Source organism: Protomyctophum parallelum (assembly GCF_964188405.1).
Source record: "Protomyctophum parallelum genome assembly, chromosome: 3".
NCBI classification, from domain to species: Eukaryota; Metazoa; Chordata; class Actinopteri; order Myctophiformes; family Myctophidae; genus Protomyctophum; species Protomyctophum parallelum.
In genome coordinates this window covers 36673576-36696274 of record NC_139698.1, presented here as the reverse complement: position 1 = coordinate 36696274, position 22699 = coordinate 36673576, and the positions used below count along the sequence as shown (strand labels likewise).

General features: G+C 42.5%; 1 protein-coding gene across 1 annotated transcript in view; it reads right to left on the bottom strand.

The window, feature by feature from the left end:
• Positions 1-17603: 17603 nt before the first annotated feature.
• The window catches only part of irx2a (iroquois homeobox 2a), a 5099-nt gene continuing 3 nt past the window's right edge, over positions 17604-22699 (bottom strand). The window contains exons 1-3 of the mRNA XM_083761948.1: positions 22256-22699; positions 20800-21205; positions 17604-20085 (exon numbers count right to left, since the gene is read on the bottom strand). The exon at positions 22256-22699 is cut by the window's right edge and continues 3 nt beyond it. Coding sequence (XP_083618074.1) covers positions 19214-20085; positions 20800-21205; positions 22256-22495 — 1518 coding nt within the window. The 5' untranslated portion in view covers positions 22496-22699 and the 3' untranslated portion in view covers positions 17604-19213. The remainder of the gene's footprint in view (positions 20086-20799; positions 21206-22255) is intronic.

Here is a 22699-nt window from a genome sequence, read left to right as displayed (position 1 = left end):
CCATTAAGAGGGAAATTGTGCAAAATAGAATATTTAACTAAATGTATTTTATTTTATAGCAGTGAAGCAAAATAGGGCAAATAAATGTTCTAAGTGTGCACACACACACACACACACACACACACACACACACACGCACACGCACACGCACACGCACACACACACACACACACACACACACACACACACACACACACACACACACACACACACACACACACACACACACACACACACACACAGGGGATAGTCGAAAAGTGGGCGGAGGAACGTCGTTCAAAAACATGAAAATATGTTATCTTTTGGACGACATCATGGTGCGTGTTGATTCAGGGGCTATCCATTCTTTAAACAGGGATGAGAGAGTTGAAAGGAAGGCAAGGTCATAACTCTTGTCACACACACGCACGTACGTACGCACGCACATACGCACGCACGCACGTACACATGCACACACACACACACACACACACACACTCAACCAGACAGAACACACCAATTTGCATACCAACCTTGGTAAACTGATATGAAAAATACCAATTACATCTCACTCGCAGGAAAACAACAACGGTAGTTTATTGGCATACTGCATCTCCTCTGACACTCTGAGTTGTTTTCATTTGGCAGAGTAAACAGAAATGCTGTGGTACCAAACCTCCTACCCAGCAGCCAGCTAACAGACCTGGACTAAAGAGACTGAAGTCAGGTGAAGGCGCTTCACTTGAGGTGCACTGACATGCTTTTAATTAAAGCATTCCCACACATTGCTGTTCCAAAGGCCCATGAGCTAAAAGGAATCATTAGTGTGTGTGTGTGTGTGTGTGTGTGTGTGTGTGTGTGTGTGTGTGTGTGTGTGTGTGTGTGTGTGTGTGTGTGTGTGTGTGTGTGTGTGTGTGTGTGTGTGTGTGTGTGTGTGTGTGTGTGTGTGTGTGCACGTGCGCCTGTGCGTGTGTGTCTCCTTGCGTGCAGTGTAGACTTAAAGTCAAAACAGAACTGCTTTTGTGTGACAGTAATGAGAGATTTTCTTAACCTGTTTATCTCACTGCAACCCCCCCCCCCCACACATTTCCACATGTGCGTTATACAATTTCACTTCATTCTAACTATTGATAATGCTGTTTAAAATGTCATGGTAAAGATTTTTTATTTAATTTTTGTGTTAAATCCCAAAAGACTGTCTGTTTTGTCGAAATAAGGTTTGCACCACGCTGGGCAAGACCTACACTGTATTAGAGGGTATCTTTTCGGGGGCGGAAGTTGCAGGATTTTGGCGGAAGTACAGTTCAAGGAAATGACGTTGACGCTTTACAAAGTTTTACAAGTGTTGTCATTGGTCGAAAAGAATATCGTATCCGGGGGAAATACATCTGACGGATGTTCCGGCCTGACACCTTTGCCGATACCGCCTCTGCCTTAGGTTGTGACCAGGCTTTTCTCTTCGCAGATGAGTAAGGCTGGGACTGAGGCTAGGTTTGCACAGGACACTGACTCCATTGAATCCGAGTGGAGGAGCATGCTATAGCTCATGTATGGGGATAGCCTTAACCTGTCTGCATTTCAAAGTGTTCTTGGTTGGGCTACAACTAAATGTTATATAGGTCAAGGCCAATTACAAAGGTAGAGACCTGAAACAAATGTACTCACAAAATTCCCACACAGCACATATTGGGCACTAGCTACTAGCTAGGTTATTGGATGAAAGAATATCACAATTCATCTTTTGGATTTTATGAGTAAAAGGAAATGGTTTGCCCCTCAATGCCGAAGATCTGCACCTTTAACAGGCTACTGTTTTGTCATTTGTCATTTGAAAAGAATGATCATTTGTACATTCCTTAAATTATAGTAGGATTCTCTCTGTCTCTCATCCTACAAGAGACGCGCTCGCGCGTGTGTGCGTGCATGCGTGCGTTTTCATGCTACTTGATCTCCTTTACTGTCCAATTCAGTGATTGTTGGTGTCTCCTGAAATGTGATTTAACGTATCACACAAGTTATCCCCTTCCCTTCATAGGCCAAATTTCTCTACTGCATACTTTCTCATGAGGGAGAATTCAATCTGTGTGCGGTGTGAAATTCACGATATGTCATAGCGGTCCCATCAGCTGTGCCGTTCATTCAAATACTGTATTGTTGACTCAAAATAAAGACGCTTCGGTTTCACTCTAAGCAAAGGCAAGGGGAGCGGCTAGATCAGATTCCAGTTAAGATACTGTCAACCGCAAAGTGTATTCTCCAAGGAATGTCACATTTGAGATCTGCGGTGGGGGATATATAGTTATCAAAACAAATAAGAAAAACACACACACACACACACACACACACACACACACACACACTGTCACTAACTGTGTGTGATGTTATGAGATGGGAAAATATATTCTGCCGTTGTTGAAGTTACTTTGTTTCTGGAAACATGCCAAGGGGACTTTCCCTGTCAAAAGCCCAATCATTAACCCTGTCTTCATGGGAATAGCTTTTGTGGAAGTTTGTAATCCTCTATTTGTACCACATCTATCCTGGATTAGTACTGTATCAGCCACTGTGGGCCACTCTTTGTCCTGTAATTGCCCACTGACATGACTTGCTACTATATTGTGTATTGAGTATTCTCTTATGATGCAAATTCTGTTTCTATTAATGGTGAGTTGTATACATGTACATAATTTATTTTTATTTATTTTTGAGGGGTACTAGTCCCTTCCTATGCACAGCTTTGTGTGCATGTGTGTCTGTCTGTCCGTTGATTGGCTGAGCACGGAATGTGATGTATGATGAATTATGATGATAAGAGCGCCCCTCACTTCACACAAGTGTGATTTTTTTTTCTTTTACTTACAAAAGCTCGGGTATACACTACAGATAAATGTCCACCAAACATCCACAGTAAAAATGCATTCATTCATTCTTCTCAGTCGACTTGAACACTCCTTAGGCAGGATGGTTGTCATCTTACCTCACTGGAAGGTCCTTTTCTGTATCTATTGGCAGCCATAAATCGGATGAAGTGGGCATTCCACATGGAGTCCCTCAAGGGTCGATTCTTGGTCCACTTTTGTTCAATGTATATGCTTCCACTTGGGTCTATCATTCAACAATAGAACATTTCCTATCATTCCTACAATGATACACAATAATATATTTCTGTCTCTGCCAAATGTCTTAGTCCAGTGAATGTGTGACCTTGTCCAATGCATCTGAAAAGAATGGATGACCAATATTTATTTCAAGTTAAATGAAGAAAAACAAAGATTTTATTAGTTGGTCCCAAGGATTGATTCCTTGTTATTTCCGTCGTCAGTTAAACCCTGTGAGCATATTAAAGACATAATATAATAATAGTAATGTGAAATGGTTAATTTGGGTCTTTTATTTTGAAGATTCACCCTGAAAAGCCAAGCTCACTGATTTTTAACCAATCCGAATCAGATCCCTCCAGGCTATGGGACATGGTTCTGACGTGTGCACACACAAGCAGATCTGTTTGTAAACAAAGTCACAGAGTGACAGGCAGCAAAGCCCATGGCTTATTCTAACATAATGTTTTCAGATACATATTTTAGCGTGCTGCTGAAGTTTAAACCAAGTAATACACTGTCTGGATGTCATCTTGAATGGGATTAAAACTGAGTAGTTTGTAATCAACATCACCTGTGTTTGGAGGACGATGTAGCAATGGGAATAAAATGGGTGAGCTTCTCAATCGCTTTTATTTCTAGTAGACTAGTTTATTGTAATGATCTCTTTGCCGAACTGACAAAGCAGGTGTTAAATAAACTCCAGCTTGTTCAGAATGCTGGTGCCAGGTGGTGACTAAAACCAAGCGAGAAATGTGAACATATTACTCCTGTTTTATCTTTGGTTCCCATTGACCAAAATAATAGATTGTAAAGTGCTTATTGTCTCCACCAGGCCGAAGGCATGGGGGGAGAGTATGTTTTGCACTCCGTCCGTCCGTCCGTGTGTCCGTCCGTCCGTCCGTCCGTCCGTGTGTGTGTGTGTGTGTGTGTGTCCGTGAGCAGCTAATCTCGGCCACCGTTAACCCGGTCGATGCCAAATTTTGCACACACACTCCCTGGATGCCAACGATGAACCTCTGCCCCAAACTTTCCAGAACGGCCTGTTATAGCGCCACCAGGAGGCCGCTTTGTGCAAAACAAGTTTTTGCACAGTACACCTACAGATTTTGTCCAAACATCACGCAAATTGGTACACAGTCTCTCTAGAGCCATTCAACGAAACCGGTCTTTCAGATTCCTCAGACTCCATCCTGATTGGTTAAGATTGGCTTCCAAAGTTCACAGGAGTGCTCAGTTTCAAACAAATGCTGCAAATCATGAACACATCGCGTGATTTCCGTGAAATTGTGCACCCACATTCCCACTAGGCCGAGGACGAAATGCCACATGAACAATTTCAACTCAGCCTCAAGGTGGCGCTATAACTGGCCGAAAAGTGTTTTTACCTCTAACTGGATCTGTGGATAACTTTGTATGCCAACTCCCTAGAGGCCAAGGAAAAACCTTTGCCTGGAATTTTTCACATCTGCTCTTTATAGCGCCACCAGGAGGCCGACATATGTAAAACACATTTTCTATTATTATTTACTTTTGTTGACCTTTTATCCAACCACCAGATGAAGGCAAGCTGCAATGTCCTACATTCCTATCCTGGTGGAGACCTGTGCCCAGAAGGGCACTTTTTCTAGTTGATTTTAAATCTATCAATGGTGTAGCACCTTCCTATTTTTCTGACATGATTGATTGATTGATTGATTGATTGATCGATTGATCGATTGACATCGATATTTCACAGTATGTCGAATGGGTACATTTCAAACGAAAGCACAAGTCAATACAACCAGTGAGACACCCTAAGGGCGAGAAATGGTCACGCTGAAACAACAGAGCTTCTTAATACGGCACAGTTGAGAAGCAGGAGTTATTTAAACTATTAATCTGGTGTCAGTGAGGTCAGATGCATCGCAGCAACCACACTGGTTATCATGAGACTGTCACAATATGGCCATGTATATTGACATTCTGGCTTAATATTGATGACATCAGGGATCTCATAAGGACTATATTATTCTCATAAGAACTATTATTTCTGTGGACATCACAGCAGTTATACAGTTTATGGACAATACATATATCTATATTATCTAGACATATTTGCATGTTCATCATTAGAAAAAGCTTCAGCATAAGTGAATCTCATGATCACAAACGCAACAGTTTAGCACAAGTGAAACAACAGTACAATGGAAGATGTTTTTACGTTTGTTTTATGAACCAAAACATTGTCTGAATGTTGTCACTACTGAAGTGTTTCAACCTCTCTCTCTCTCTCTCTCTCTCTCTCTCTCTGTTCATTCAAACAGAAGTAACAGCAACTGCCAGCGACACATTTTTGACATCTGCTGTTGGTGGCAGTATTTCATGACAAACATTCACGCTGTCCTGTCTACATCCACATTTGACATGAACGTGCAGCCGTCATCACCAGCTCCACAAAGCAGCTACAGGCCAGTAAGCCGCAAATCCTATTTTTGACCGGATCCGATAATTCTTGCAAAAACCAGAGTCAATATTTTATCACAGGCGTACAGCAAACACATGCAGATGCATTGTTGGTATGTTTTCCTCTTAAATATTGATTCATAAGCCACTCTCCAACCATCTGGTGTGTGGTGAATAGTCTGCATGAAACATGCACGCATGCACGCATGCACGTGCGCACACACAGACGTACATGCAGGCATATACACACGTTGTACATATCACATGCATATAAACAGCACATGTACGCACATACAGTACATAGTGTACAGTAGTCACATACACACGCACACGCATGCACGCACACAGACACACTCACACACACACACACGCACATACACAATGCACGCATAATTAAAGCTCTCTCACCACACCAAATGACTCCTGACATATATATATATATATATATATATATATATATATTAATTTTTTTATTGGCATATTTTTATTGGCATGAGAAAACCAAAGCCAGTATCAAAACATATTAAAACAATTAAGAAAAAATGGGGAAATTATGTAGTACAGCATTGTGTTAAACAGAGCTATGTCACATTGCAATGTTATAGCCTTACATGTTGGCAAGGGCATAAAGCTTTTTTAAACAAAAAGCAGATTAGCAGATTTTGTAGTCACTTTGGGGTAAATTAGTGCTCAGCATTTTACCCAAAATGATTTAAAATAGTATACAAAAAGCATTTCAAATGTGTTTAAAGGTAGCAGCTCCGTTTCTATGTCCAGTAGGCCTTTGTCAGAGGTACCAGGCTTGGTACATGTAGTGCAGGAAACACAATGGTTAGTAGTCCTTGGGGTGGTTGCATTCCATTGGCTAACTTTCTTTTGGCTAACAGTTCACAAAACTTGCTGCTGTGTTTGCACATTGTTGTATTCTTTTCTCCCATAGGTATGGAGGTATGGGAGTTTTGAAACTCACTTTGTTCTCTTCTCTGTGAGAAGAATGTGTCTCTGATGTCTTAGTGGCCAGGTGGTTAGAATATATACTGTATATATAGGCTATACTGTATAGCACCTCCTTCCCTCTGTTCAAGCATTTTTTCTGTCAGCGTAATGATATTAGAATGCCCTGCCAATCCTGTGTAATAGAAATATGTAATCCGCTTCCCTTGCTTATATGGTAGGATCAACAGTCTGTCATTTTTTTGAAAGAGTTGGAAAGCTGTGTGAGCATTTGTGCGTGCATGTGTGTGCACGTGCGTGTGTGTCATACTCGTACAGATACAGCACCCACATGTTCACACATTTTTATGCACACAAAGTGCGCCCCTTTTCTGTATGTTCCACCTTCCACACCCCCACCTATTCATGACTGCCATCACACACACCATCCCTGTGTGGTGTGATTAGGTGGAGCTGTCGCTGGATTGTGCTGAGCACAGCTAGGTCACTGCTGAGGATTGGATTGCCCTGTCTGTCTCTACAGGAAGAGAAAGAGAGAGGGAAAGAGAGAGGGGAGATATGGGGTGGAGGGTCTGTCTGTCTGTCTGTCTGTCTGTCTGTCTGTCTGTCTGTCTGTCTGTCTGTCTGTCTGTCTGTCTGTCTGTCTGTCTGTCTGTCTGTCTGTCTGTCTGTCTGTCTGTCTGTCTGTCTGTCTGTCTGTCTGTCTGTCTGTCTGTCTGTCTGTCTGTCTGTCTGTCTGTCTGTCTGTCTGTCTGTCTGTCTGTCTCTCTCTGTCTGTCTGTCTGTCTGTCTCTCTCTCTCTCTCTCTCTCTCTCTCTCTCTCTCTCTCTCTCTCTCTCTCTCTCTCTCTCTCTCCACCTTGTCCTTAGCCAGCCGCCAGGAAGCAGCTGGCCTGAATATCTGAGTGGCTTTAATGAATTGAAATCTTTTGGGCTCAAGGATTCAATGATTAAATGCAAGAAGACTAATATTCCTGGGTGGGTTAAGGGCTGGAAGAGGATTTTCCTCAGAGAGAGAGAGAGAGAGAGAGAGAGAGAGAGAGAGAGAGAGAGTGCAGAGATGAGAAACAGTGCAGTGCTTTCAGTTCAGTGTCTCTCTCTCTCTCTCTCTCTCTCTCTCTCTCTCTCTCGGGGATAAACCCTATTTAGAACAGAGGAAGAGAGGGGTTGAGGGTTTACAGAAGTGCAGAAGGAGGAGGAGAGGTAGGGGGAAGTGTTTGTGTTCATGGCTGGATTACTTTTCATTTAGATTATGCAGGAGAACATTTTAGGTATCTAGAGAGTGACCTGATCTTAAAGAGGAACTTTACCAGTATTTAACGTGAATCCTATCATTTTAATGGGAGGAAAACATGTAGCGATCTGACAAAGCACTTTCCAATGTGTTCTGTGTCAAGAACTTGCCCTGGAAAATCACCACCAAAATGTTTTGGTGACGATTTGGTGGCCGATTGATTTATAACATTATGCTTCCAAAATATTTTGAAGACATATATGACACCTAAAAGCTCTGAAGTTGCTACGCCACATTATCCAAGTATTTTCAATATAGACTTCAGTTGCCAGCGTTCGGTCAGCTGTTCGGTCTTATAGCTAATGAGTACCCATGAGTATTTACTGGCATTATTTTTGGTGGATTTTCTTTCTTTTGTACATTTAGAGTAGTGATTAGCGAATTATTTTTACCCACTTCTTTCTCCTCAATTTAGTCGTTATGCCAATGGGGTATGTGCATGCATAAAGTGAGCGGAGTGGGTTTAACGTTGTTTAACGTCGCTGAATGCTATCAGATAGGACTTTTCTGTTTGGATGTCAAGGCTGTCAAGGCCAGAATTATTTTTTTTGCCACTCAGTAGGCGTTCCCGGAATATCTTCCGGGTATGATGTCAGGTGCATACCCTTCATTAATTCATCCCCACACATATTTCTGTGTTGTCACTGCTTTTATCCTGACTCACCTGCCAGTGAGGAGCCCCCACCGAAAGGACATAGCACCTATCCTGTATGTCCCACTCCTCCCTCCACCCAATATATAAACAAATAGATGCCTCATTGGCCGCTGCAGTTCATTGGAGCCATGTGTATCGCATTGTAAGGAGGAAGTCAAGCGGAAGTGCGGAAGGCCACTCAAATGACTACTGGCCAATCACAGCGCATATTTTCCGGGACTTGTCAATTAAATCTAAAGGAGCTTTATTGGCATTTACATTGCCTCTGATTGGCCTATACCGAACCTCCCCTTCTGTGACCCACACGGAAGGCTTCGGCCAACGAGATTCTAGAACAAGAGACGAAACTCCCATTAAGTCCCATAGTAACAACCAGCGTCCAGTGCCTCCGCCATTATGGTGTGATGACATAACTTCCGGTTGCTTTGAAAGACAATAAAGTCATGCTGTACACTAAACCTTGTTTTTATCCTATTCTACTATCATATCTCTGCTGTCCAGAGGAAACATCATAACTCCAAGATGTTCATTTTTCAGGAAATGAAAAATATAAAATTTTAAAGGTATATTCAGTGATTTCACTTAATTCAAATATCACTTATTTTTTTGTTTTGTTGTGATAATCCTCTCTACTATAGAGTGTGCTTACCATATAAGGAGTTCCTCCCTGTCCCCAGTTAACCCCTGGGGGTCAAAAAACCTTAGGTTTCGTTTTTGGCTCTCTATCCTGATTGGATGAAAGGCTTAGGTCCCAGCCAAAAACGAAACCTAAGGTTTTTTGAGTGAAATCACTGAATATACCTTTAAGGAAATTAATAAAACCTTATATTTTTTAAACGATGCAATACTGCCTCATCAAAGTTGCTGTTGTGACTTTAGATATTGTCAATTACTTGCATGAGAAAGAGAGGTGGTGGAGTTAGATGTTTTAGCAGACAGTTTGAGGGTCCAATGGAGTTAAGAGGTTTTGTCCAATGCATTTTTTAATACTTTCCATTGGTTCAATATTTTCAAAACAACGTAAGGGTGTTCAATAGCACTGATTTATGGAATAAAATAAAAAATTTAGTTATGAGGTTTCCTCCGTACAGCAACGAATATTGATTTACTCATTTATTTATCATATTTATGAATGGGTCGAAGCAGAAATGAATAACCTATTCATTCAGAATGTCAGGGTGCATGTGTGCGCATGCATGTATGCACGTGTGCGGCTGTGCGCGTGCCCGTGCATGTTTACGTGCGTGCTTACATAGCATAGGTGTTACATAGAAAGCGCTGCCGCCATCTTGGAGTGATGCACCATCTAGTGGTGACAGCTGCCTGTAGGAGTAGGTGCAATGACCAATGTCACTTACTCGGCTTCCCTCCCCCGAACACGGGCCAATTGTGTTCGCATAGATGCCTGCCCAACAAAGCCGGATGTGTCAGAGTGGATTCGAACACACAACCTCAACGGTGGACTTTACCACTGCGCCACCACACATTTGATCCCCTTGACAGGTCTCGTCCTGATTAATTCATTTTGCGTAAGGCACTTTTGACGAGAAGGCTTGTCTTGAGGCGTTTGATATCGCTATAGCATTGCCTTGCTATTTTCCTTTCTTTTTAACCACTCCGGTTGCTGTGCACCGTTGCCCGCACTGTGTCTGTATACCAACCACATTAGCTTCTGTTTTAGTCGCGGCCTTTGCACACTTTTCTCTCTGCCGTGGTTTTGAACTAATCGGCGATGTTCGGAGGTCTTTTCTGATTATCCGGTGAGCACGATGGGAACATTGGCGTTTTCTAGAGCAAGGATGGACCTCATTTTAGCTCGCTAGCATTGATGCTATGGTTTAGCTCCAAGATGGAAGCCAAAAGCGGACAGTGGAATAGCCTGAAATCACCGGCACCCAAATGCAATACCACTTTTGGCACTCATTTGGTTAATAGTTTTCATGAAACAGTGAGTGACAAAGTTCATAGTCTCATATCATGAGTAAATCCAAAACTACAATGTGCCCATATATATATATATATATATATATATATATATAAACGAAAGGAAAAGAAAATAGCAAGGCAAAATTATAGCGATATCAAACGCCTCGTTAAAAAAATGGCTAAGACGTCCCCAGACGTCTTGGGCAACACAGGCACCACAGGCCACCACAGTCCTGGCCAAACAAAAGAAATGTTAAACAAAATTATGAATTATTGTAGGATTGGGTTTTAATGTGTACCATGTTTTATTGTTGTCATTTATTATATAGGAGCTTCAAAAAGGTACTTTAACTTACTCAGACATGCAAAGAAAGTGGTGAGATCAGGTCATGTTAGAGGTAGTAACTATAAGAAGATCCCATTACGTTGTTAATCAAATTAGGCCCATAAAACCCCTGTCACACAGTTCTGGACTTACTGTCAGTTTACATTATGCACTTACATGGAAATAATTAGAAACTTAACAGCCTATTACAGACTAAAGGATAATTCTATATAGGCAGTGGTGGTTTGTGTGTCAGATCTTAGTTATGTTATGTGCAAGTATCACATCCCCAACGAGCCTTCAGGCTAAATGCTGTAGAGTACATGTTAATTGTTCTGTTTCATCTAGATTCCACGCCCTGCATAATATATGTTAGTTATATTTTAGTTGCAAGTGTTAGCCTAAACTAGGTTTTGTAAAAGGCAATAATTAGGTACCATTAATATTATTGCTGGCACTTTTATACAAAGTCATAACAAGGAAATCATTATTGAATGTCTGACAAAGTGATTAAAGTCTTCAGATGAAGTATTTGTGTAAATGATAAAGTATTTGGAACACTGGATCACTCGCAGTCAATTTTGTGCTGAAGGTACAAAGTACAGTGATTATACTGAGTGTTCCAACTTATGAAAGCACACCCTGGAAGTTCAACTGTTTAGACACCAAGGTCAGAAAACATCACTCAAACTCAAACTGGTTCTTTGTCTGAGGGCTTTATTTGTTACGGTGAAAGCTTTCATGTAAATGTTCATGCCCTCACAAGTAGGCTAAATGATAATACTATGTCCACTTTAGTTTACGTTTGCACATATCTTCTACATTTACCTTTCCTAACTAATAGAAGTGGGCGACTACTGAACAGCATCCAGGGTGTACAAGTCACTATAGTGACTTGATCAGGACACCGACCTATACCTACTCCTCGAACCACTCGGGCAGTTGAATTAACACTCAGGTTTTTGCTGTGTAGCCAGTCAATACAGCTGTATTTCCTATCTTGGAGATTAGCTAATAACAGTAATTATATAAAAACAAAAACAACTTTTGGTTGGTGCAATATGTTTCTGGGGCTATAAAATTGTGCTATTGCTTTGATTGTGTCTCTCGGCGTGTCCCCCAAAATTGTCATTAAATGAACACTTTGACAAACTTTGATCATGCTGCTTGACAGTTTCTTTGGCAGATTCAGAGAAAAGAGAAGCTCAGATTGAAAGCTGTATTTTTAAATGAGAACCTATGAGACCAAAGTGTACACTTAAATAACACCTTTCATTTAATTAGCCACTGAGATTGACAGATAACATCTAACACAAATCACTTGGCTGATATGTCTCATATGCTACCTACCTACGTGATGGGGAAGAGACAGAGTGGAGACACGTTGAGCTCATTTATCAAATGTTCCTGTCAGAAAGGAGACAAAGTTCTTGTCTTTTCATGTCTGCCTCATCCACCTGTTAGTCTCTATATAAAAAATAATGTTCAGACTGAAATGTCTGCAACCGCTTGTGGTGAGGTTAGGACACCCAGGGAAGTATGTTGTTCAAACAAAGCATGCTGAGAAAAATAAAACAAATACTACCTATTTCATTTAATGATATCTACTTAAGAAGATGCATTTATTTTATAGGCAAGAGAGGGAATATAGTAGCCTGCCCCATATTATATTCTTCAAGTGCCCAACCTGATTCAAAATAGCACTAAACTCTGAACTTTAGTCATGGTGTGTAATACAAATCTCCCCGCCTCTTGCTTACTGTTACACCGATATTGATTTTTGAGACCTGTTCCACCATGCAATGGATTAATGGGTTCACTATTTCTGGATTATAGCTCATTCAGCACAGGAGCAGCAGATAAAAATGATCGACAATATTTGGCATGATATCTTGGCACAGTAAATACCGTATACTACCCAAGGTTCTTCTACAAAGTTCAACATCACTATAAGTGTGTCTGTTGATTTGGGTTTGACTTTCCTGTTTGTTGTGTGTGTGTGTGTGTGTGTGTGTGTGTGTGTGTGTGTGTGTGTGTGTGTGTGTGTGTGTGTGTGTGTGTGTGTGTGTGTGTGTGTGTGTGTGTGTGTGTGTGCGCGTGTGTGCGTGTGCGTGTGTGTTTGTGAGAGAGAGAGAGATGCAGAGGGAGAGAGACAGACAGAGAACAAGCTTTTAGTGTGCATCATTATAGCATTGTAAATGTATACCCAATGTCACCTTTCTGCCAAAAAAACTGTTGGAAGATACTCAGTCTGCCCGTGTGTGTGTGTGTGTGTGTGTGTGTGTGTGTGTGTGTGTGTGTGTGTGTGTGTGTGTGTGTGTGTGTGTGTGTGTGTGTGTGTGTGTGTGTGTGTGTGTGTGTGTGTGTGTGTGTGTGTGTGTGTGTGTGTGTGTGTGTGTGTGTGTGTGTGTGTGTGTGTGCATGCGTGCATGCGTGCATGTGTGCGCGTATACACTATGGCATGAAATTATATTATATCGCATTATATAACTTGCAGTTGAGTTAAAGATATGTTTACATATATTGAAAATATTGAAAGTATAGCAGATAAGTTTATTGTTTTTCAGAGCACCCCTCAACTGTGTATTCATTTCAAGCATGTGTTGCTGTCTTATAATTTCCTTAGTATATTTAAGGCAGGTATTATTAAATAAACACACCATACTCACTCATATCTTGACATGTTGAATATTCAGTTTGTATGTGTAACATTTCCACTCTCCAGTCTGCTGTGCTTGCTCCACATGCAGAATTGATTATTTACCTCAAATGTTATTCATTAAACATCAGTTTAGGTCACAATGTCCCCTGGCCTCATCAAAGTTGTCCCAAAATCCGCCTACAACTCCTGGAAATATAGTTGGCCTGAATGGGAAGCTATGCACAGAAGAGAACATGGGAATGCAATGAACTTCCTGATACAGTAAGACAATCACAGCAACCACACATGAATAGGCCTACCTGTACATGTGCTCATGCTCAGCCAAAAATAAATACCTGTGCATGATATGATCTGGCATGCATACAGCCGCTAGCCAAACCCAGTGTTATAGTTTAATAACTCTTGAGAGTATACCGGACTCTTGCGGGTCCCGTACGACTCAATTTTACACTCTCATAGTTAAACTATAAATACTCAGGATTTTGCTGTATAGGCCTACTGCAGACATGCACATATGTCTGTACATTGTTTCCTGATATGGTATTTGCACACACACTTCATTCACCCTTTTACGTACATTGTTCTCCAGTGAGAACCACACTACTCCACAATGTGTTTTACAGTAGAGCCTGATTTTGCAGCCTAAAGGCACAATCCACTACTCTCGGTTTCCAAAGTGTTTACTCACTACAGACATAAACCATAACTGTCAATTAAAGGGTGGAAGCCAGGGAGCTGCTCCTAATGGCCCTGCTTAGTCTGTGGTGTGGACAGGCATCAGCGTCTCACAGTCTGAGTGTTACTGTATGTGTGTGTGTGTGTGTGTGTGTGTGTGTGTGTGTGTGTGTGTGTGTGTGTGTGTGTGTGTGTGTGTGTGTGTGTGTGTGTGTGTGTGTGTGTGTGTGTGTGTGTGTGTGTGTGTGTGTGTGCATGTGCGTGTGCGTGCGTCCGTGTGCTAGAATTCATGTGCATGTGATGTGTGCGACTGCATGCCGAGCACATGAACATGCAGGCCTTTATAGGAAGGTGTGCGCATGTGTTCGTTGTCTGTGCACACTTGTGAACTCACAGTGTGTGTGTGTGTGTGTGTGTGTGTGTGCGTGTGTGTGCTTGCGTGTGCATGCATGTGTGTGTGTGTGTGTGTGTGTGTGGGGGGGGGGGGGGGGGGGACGCGCACAGCGAGTGCTACCCAGCTTACTCCTTGATCATGCAGCGTGGAGAACATCTCACCTGACACCTTTACGAGAGGACAGGACCCCGAACTCATTTTGAAAGTCTCACCACTACTTTGATGTACTTTATTAAACACACCTGTGCCTGATTTGTACACCACTCTCTTTCCTCTCTCCCCTCCCTTCCTTAATGTGAGTGCTATTTATGGTTAGGTCTTAACAGGAGCAATATTTATGGTCAGGTCTTAATGGCTGCATTTGATTTACTTGTGAAATATGATCAGAAAGGTAGAGGGAGAGGTATATGGATTGAGGAAAAGGTTAAGACACATAGTTTGATCTCATTGCTTGCAGTGAGTGTACATTAAACAAGAAGTGTGTGACATCTTGTGTGACATCAAGATGTAAAATAAACCTTTGACAATTAACTTCACTTATTTGTTTTCTTATCTCTTTGTTATGAATTATTTCCATAATGATATCCTAAATCCAAAATAACCTAAAAATAAAGAAAAACTCCTGAGTAACAGACAGTCATTTCTGAAACTTTTACAATGAACTACATGTCACATGTGTGTATAGTTGCACAACTTGCACATCTTACATCATTGCTTAGGAACAGAATAAAACTTTCACTTTATTTTTCTTATTTGTGACAATATACCAGACAGAAAGAGAATGTCTAATGGCATGAGAGTTGACATGTGTAGTGGCTCTCTCCCCCCCCCCCATTCCCCACCCCCTCGTGGCGCGCGTGCATATGAGGTGCGTGTGTACATGTTTGTTGTGACTGATGAGGATGAGGTTCACAGATATTGAGGACATTAGTTCCGATGAGAGCATTCGAATGAAAGGGGGAAATTGTTCAAATTGCTTAGTCTGCATTCAATGTTTCACCTTACTTGACCACCAATTATTAGACCATTATGCAAAAATAATTCCTGCTTGCTTCATGAAATACAACGGACTATTTTGCAACAGTAAAACGTCCTCGTAAAGATGATACACAGGTGCGTCGGAGATTATCACCTGAAGCGTTCAGCTGAGGGCGTTGATGCAGCGTATAATGGAGACAAAGAGCTCATTAATTATATCTCACACGCACTTTTTATTAAGGCCGGGGAACGAGCCAACTTGCTCTGAAGTCTCGACATGCCATCAATTTTGCTCTCAATGACAAGAAGTCCTATATGGATGATTCTCGTTGCATGGTAGTCTATTATTTATAGGCATACGGTGGATTATTAGCCTATATTTGATATGGCTATGCGACACGTGTAATTTCACACTGATAGACTTATACTTATGGGCCTTCTGATGCCGCAGCCTACTGCTGGCTGGCCTGGCCTAGTCCTGCAGAATCGATAGGCTCAGTGTCAAGGGCAACCCGCGTCTTCTTCGGCTAATGAGGGGGGATAGCCTATACTTCTGCGCAATTGCAACTAATTGTGACATAAATTCACAATCGTTTTTTATATTGCGCATAAGTTTTTAACGACCGTCACAGCTTGATGTTTGTCATGTGCGCGACGCCTGCCCGACTGCCTCGCTCACATTTTCACCTGCCTTTGCTCCCAATCAAACAAGGAGGTGGGGTGGAAGGTTCTTTTCATGTGTTCAAAGGCTGCCGCCGCGGAGCAGTTTTTACAGAAACAATAACTCTTTTTATTGAGAGCAAATGTTGACATTTGAAGGGAATAGCAACAGCAAGTGAGTTTGATGGGGAGGGAGGGGGGGGGGGGTGTATTCGGAAATCGCCTCTGGTGCTATGACAACAGTGGCGAGTCCCCGGGGAAGCCCACCTGAGAATAAAGCATGCATTTCAATAAATCAAGTCCTAATGAAAGCGCTGTGACTCGAGGAGAGAAGCCTGTTCTTCGGTACAACGGCGGGGGCTATATTAGCAGGCCGGATGACGGGGGAGGAGGACCATGCAAGGTGAAAGGGATTCCCGTGAGATCTGCAGCGTTCACCTCAGAAGTCAACTGGAAAACGGAGAATTAGCTTCTTTGCCTGGTGTGACGGAGGCTCATTCTCGGGGCTATATTTGCAACAAAGACATTCGTAAACTATATGGGAATAATAGCCTATACTTAATATAATTCGATCTAGCCGGGTTTTTTTTAACAGCAGTAATTATATATATGTGTGTGTGTGTGTGTGTGTGTGTGTGTGTGTGTGTGTGTGTGTGTGTGTGTGTGTGTGTGTGTGTGTGTGTGTGTGTGTGTGTGTGTGTGTGTGTGTGATAACGGATAAAACATAATATGCTAATAATCATATTAATAATAATTATAATAATAGAGTAATAGAATAATAATAAAAATAACCATCATTAACTGTTCACCATGGCTTATCTTCTTTTCCTGAATTGCTTAATTAGCTGTGGCCTAAACCCACCGTCATAATCAACCCAGATGAAAAGCAGTGGAAAGCCTGTCCGATTAGGGCCCATCACACAGCCCATTGGAGCTGGCAGATGCTTAGATAGACTTTTATGGATTGCTCAATGCCGCGCCGTAATGAAGCATAGGCAGGGTTGACCCATTCTGGACCAGGCTAAAAAGCTCCGGGGACGGCCCCGCTGGGAGCACGGTAATGCCCGATGCGTCTCGCGGCCGTATTAATCACACTGAAAAATAAATGTGCAGAGGGGGCGAAAGGAGGAGGGGGGGGGGGGGCTGAGGGGAGTGTGAGGGGAGAAAAATGAAATAAGTATGTCGTTTATCGCAATCAAGGTCGTGAATAGGGGGCCCGGGATATTCCCTGACCCGAGATATATACTCAAACAAGGGAGAGGAAAATGACCCGTGAACATAGGAGAAACCTATTGTATAGTCTGTAATCACCCATATATTTAGAACCTTTGAAAAATAAAGATACATTATGTATGCGTGCAAGTCAAGGCATTTATATACGTTTACAAAATAAACGTGATACCAACGTGAGGCCTGGCCGCATGTTAATGAATAAACAAGTCTCCAAGGTTGATTTATAATTGGGAAAACAGTTTTTAATATTTTCTCCTTTGAATAATGGATAGCACTACCTCGCCAGTATACATACTATATATATACTAGCGTGTTTGTATTTACAATCAGAGATATAAATTAGTAAAAGTACTCCTGTTAACAAGATTGTGTAGCTTTTTCCAAATGCGTCTCAAATAAAAACCGTCCATATCATATGTATTTACAAAACAATCTAACAATGTTCAGTTTCCCATTTTGCAATACAACTTGCATAAATTATAGGCATCATTTCGCCGTCATTTAAAAAAATAAATATCAAATGTAGGCTATTCCACTTTGAAGTCCTCAAGTTCACTTCAGTTCAGTCCCGTTCGCTTTGCGTCACACAACACCCTCTTTACAAATACGGTTTCATATAAAGGCCTAATTATGTTTTCACACTTAAATATAGGCTAAAACAATACCGTGGCAAAGAAGAAAACTATAGGAACCTGAGAAATAACGTGTTGTCCAAAATCACATAAATTGGGAGATTGTTATCAAACCAGTATGTTGTTGCTTTTTCCATCACATTTCATTCAAACGAAAATTGAAACTGTTCAATAATAGCCTCACATGAACACCTGTGCTGTTATTCTCCGAGGAACTGAATGCGCAAGTAGCAGCTTTTACCGACTAGATATGGTGGCACTAGATCCAGACAGTATAGAGTAAAGGTTAAGGGGGTTAAAACGGAAGCAGAGGTGGTCCCCCTGCACGCTTTAGTCAAAGCAATTGTGACACCTACCTGTAGGCCAAGGAAATAAAACATCACCAACCACCCCTATGTGAACATTTGCTGGCTGGTTACATCTAAAGTAAGCCTATAGACCCACTATAATACGAAGATTTCCATAGAGAGCCAAAACAACTGCATAGGCCTACCCAACAGTATAGGCCTATGTGCATAGACTCACATGAGTATGCACAAAGAATGCAACCAGTAACCATATATATATATATCCAATGACGGGAGTGACGTTTTAGAAGGCAGCCTAAAGTTGAAAAGTTCACATTGCTGCACAGAGCAAAGCAGGCCTAACTTATGAGGTTGGTTTCTATGTCATTATATAATTATCCAGGGCTGAATGATCAGATTTGGGGCCTGCATGCAGTATATGCACTCAGAAACATCAGAGATGGCATTCAAAATAGAATCATATAGCTGGATAATATGGCAACATTTATCTTCTTATTGCACTCATGGGGCTGCGTGTGTGTGTGTGTGTGTGTGTGTGTGTGTGTGTGTGTGTGTGTGTGTGTGTGTGTGTGTGTGTGTGTGTGTGTGTGTGTGTGTGTGTGTGTGTGTGTGCGTGTGTGTGTGTGTGTGTGCGTGTGTGTGTGTGTGTGTGTGTGTGTGTGCGTGCGTGTGCGCGTTCGTGTGTGCGTGCGTGCGCGCGCTTATGTTGGGGCTAATTTGGAACCTGTACTGCATATGAATATTTAGTGGTATAGCCTATATTGTCAGATGTAGTCTTGCGCAGTTTGGGCTTTCTTATAAAGGCATCTAATACAAGCCACCTGCAACTTATGTCGCCTGCCACTATGCAATGATTCAATGTGGTTTTAGTAAACCCGAGATAAATGCAACTCAAATATAAATTAATTATCAGAAAAAGAAAAAACATTGCACAGAAACAAATTCCCTATATGTTTATTTGCTGCATGGACGTTGCTCAGGGTGGTATATAGCACATTACGTACCTTTCTTTGACTCTACATTTGCGGGTCTGAAATGCTGCTGCTGCTCAACAACAATCTGGTTTGGGTTTGATTTAACGAGGGCAGCAGAGTCAGAGTTGAGTTTGTGCGCGGCGCTGCTCGCCTCCAGAGCCGAGGCGCTGAGCCCCTCGTTCGCTGCAGCGGCCGCAGCCGCAGCGGCGGCGGCAGCAGCAGCGACGCTCATTCCCGAAGAATTGTACCGCAGAATCCCTTGGCCCTGCAGCGGGCTGAAGTTGCCATAGTTCGTATAGTTGCTATAAAACGGAGACGTGTAATAAATAGGTCTTCCCAGGATGGAGGGGGCGGGGTAGACGGCGCTGTGGGCCGGGGACGCGCTCGATGGCGTGGGAGGAGTGAGTAGGCCAACGTTAGGGGGGCAGCTCGGCTGCGGTGGATGATGGTGTTGCTTTTGGTCCGAGGTAGCAATCTCCGCCAGCGACCACAATTTGGGTTTGACTGTCGGGGTCTGGGGCGCAACTGAAGAAGACGTATTAATTCTGTTGTCAAGGCATGGCGACGACTTGTTATTGTTACTACCGCCGAGGCTCCGGGCCAAGTCCTCGCGTTGGTTGTGGAGCTGCTGGTGGAGGTGGTGGTGGTGGTGGTGCAGGTGGTGGTGATGGCTGAGCAGCGGAGACTCCACGCCTGTCAGAGGCGACGACGTGACGGCCTTGGGGGAGAGCTGTCCGCGTTCGTCGCTCTCCAGGTCGTGGTCGTCATCGTCGCATTTGTCCCTGATGGTATGATCGGAGCCCAGATCCCCCACACCACGGCAGCTCACCTTCTCCCCGTCCGACTCGGCAGAACACGAGTGGTCCGTCAGAATGTCAACGTGCAAACTGATACCTTCAGAGGAGGAAGACAGACAAACGAAAAGTGCAATAAGCTAAATGAATCCTATATAATTTTTCGATAATAATAATTTTAGAGCTACAGTGCTACACTGTGTGAAAGAAAGAAATGTGTTTGAATGCATATCAACATTTATTAATAGCCTATTATTATTATTATTATTATTAGGCCTATTATTATCATTATTATTGTTGTTGTTGTTTACTACCTATATAACAACAACAGGCTTATTTTGAGGGAAAAAAAACAATGATGGCCAAAATATAATAAACATTGCTTAGTTTGAATAGCCTGTACATATTAATTATTTCAGGCTCTGTTAAAAGTATTTAAAAACAATAGCCTACGATACCGATTTAATTGTAGGCCCACTAGCCTACTAGAACCACTGGCATGTTAAGCTGTAAGCTATAATCAATGCTATCAATCTAAACACAAGCCTAATTATAACGTCACTATTTTATGCTCACAATAATACCTGTCCTTTTCTATAATACCACATAAATGTCATCAGGAGAATATCCGCCATAATAATAGCCCAATTGCATTCAGACCACTCCTGGTGATTGCTATATTATGTGTCTCCATCGCCAGTGGCCGGCCATTAATCACGTTGAAGGAGCGGTAAATAAAAGGCGCGGGCATTTATCCCCCGACCCTGAATTGTTAAACGGATCATTGGCTTCCGTCACCATGGCTTCTACCCACCTTCATCCTCCGCTGAAGCCTCGCTGTTGTCCAGATTCTTCTCGGACCGCTCCGCCTCCTTCCTCTCGCCGTCCCCCTCGTCCTCATCCTCGTCCTCGCTCTTATTCCGCGGCGCCCACGTCATCTTGTTCTCCTTCTTGAGCCTCCGCCTGGCGTTGGCGAACCAGGTGGAGACCTGCGTCAGGGTCATCTTGGTGATGATGGCCAGCATGATCTTCTCTCCCTTCGTGGGGTACGGGTTCTTCCTGTGCTCCTGCAACCAGGCCTTCAGCGTGGCGGTCGCGTCCCGCGTGGCGTTTTTCCTGTACGCCGGGTCGTTGAGCTGGTAGGGATACCCGGGGCTCCCGTACGGGTGATAACTTAATGCCCCGGCCATGCTGGTCGCGTGCGCGTCATAGGGAGAGCTCTGGGGGGGAGGAAAAGCCAAAACTATGAATCTATGAATAATAAAGTAAACATTAGTGTAGCTTAATCAGTAAACAAATAACAACAGGCCGGATGTTTTGATTTTTGTTTTGGTAATTATTGGTTGCCAATATATAGTTGTCGCTAAAACTTGACAGTAATTGGAAGGTAATATAACGCCCCGTGCGTAAAAGTAGGCCGCAGTCAGACCTCGTTAACTAATAGCCTATAGTTAACTGTTTGGATCATTGGTAAATTTAATAACAGAAATTATGGTAAGCTACCAGATGGATCCACAATAAATGGAACATTTCAATTATCTCTAAACATCTTACAGCTTTCTTGTTGTATTTCCGGCGTGTGTTTTTGTTTTGTTGTGGCCGCCCTGATTTGTTAACATCATCTCTTATAGCAGCATTACAAATCCTATTAGCAAATCACTCGGTGTGTACCTTTCCTAAAACGCTTGAAGTGTCCATGACATTAGCACTGGCAATCCATCTTTTCATGTTCAAATTCCTTTTTTTCTTCTCAAAATAAACTCAAGGCCCTCATCCCGTGGTGATTTACATTAAAAATAAAATAAATAAAAAATAGCCTACAATGTCCAGTATTTTCCATGCATGACACAAACATGCAAAGACAGCTCAGTGGCCACAGCCCACAGATCCAAATATAATTGCAGCTCAAAGTGAGGAACCACGTCGACATAATTATCAGTTGTTACTCATTGAAACATTGTTTGTGGAAGTCTTAATAAAGACAAATAGATTAGCTGTTTGGTGATTGCCACAATATGAAATGTATAATACATTTAACCAAGAAAAAAGTTTTTCATATAGGCCTATACTTATCATAGGCCTACATTAACTATAGCTATTACTAAATTAACTGCAGGCTACACGTTCGGGTATCTATATCTGCACTATAAGATGGGTTAACATTTTATTACGCAATTATAAACAAAGCCAGAAATAGCAGAATTGCATCATGCTTTTTCCCAGGGAATTCACATTCACATAATTAGAATAAGTGAAAGTGAATATTTTACCATGTAAGATGGGAATCCTGTGGTCGGATCTGTGGAGTATGGCAATGGACTTGAGAAACCTGCACCAGCCGACGCGGAGAAAGCAGCCGATCCAGGGTAGGGGCTGAAGGCTGAGCCCGAGGAGGACCTCGCTAGGTCCTCATTCCTCGGGGCAGCCAGGGCTGACGCCCCGTAAGCCGGACACGAATAAAGAGCCAAAGAGCCCGGGGGCTGGTAGAGGTAACCCTGAGGATAGGACATTGGTGAGTGCGGTCTCTGTCGCCGATTCCAAAAGGGAAAAAAGCGCAAGGCGGCGAACAGCAACACAAAGAAAGATTCAGCTCAATAATCAGCTGTGTAAACAATCATCAGACAATGTAAATAAAAAAAGTCCTCCCTCCGCAACCCCTAACCGAGGGAAAAAAAAAAGATCAGTTAAAGTGCCCACATAGAGGCAATGTGGCA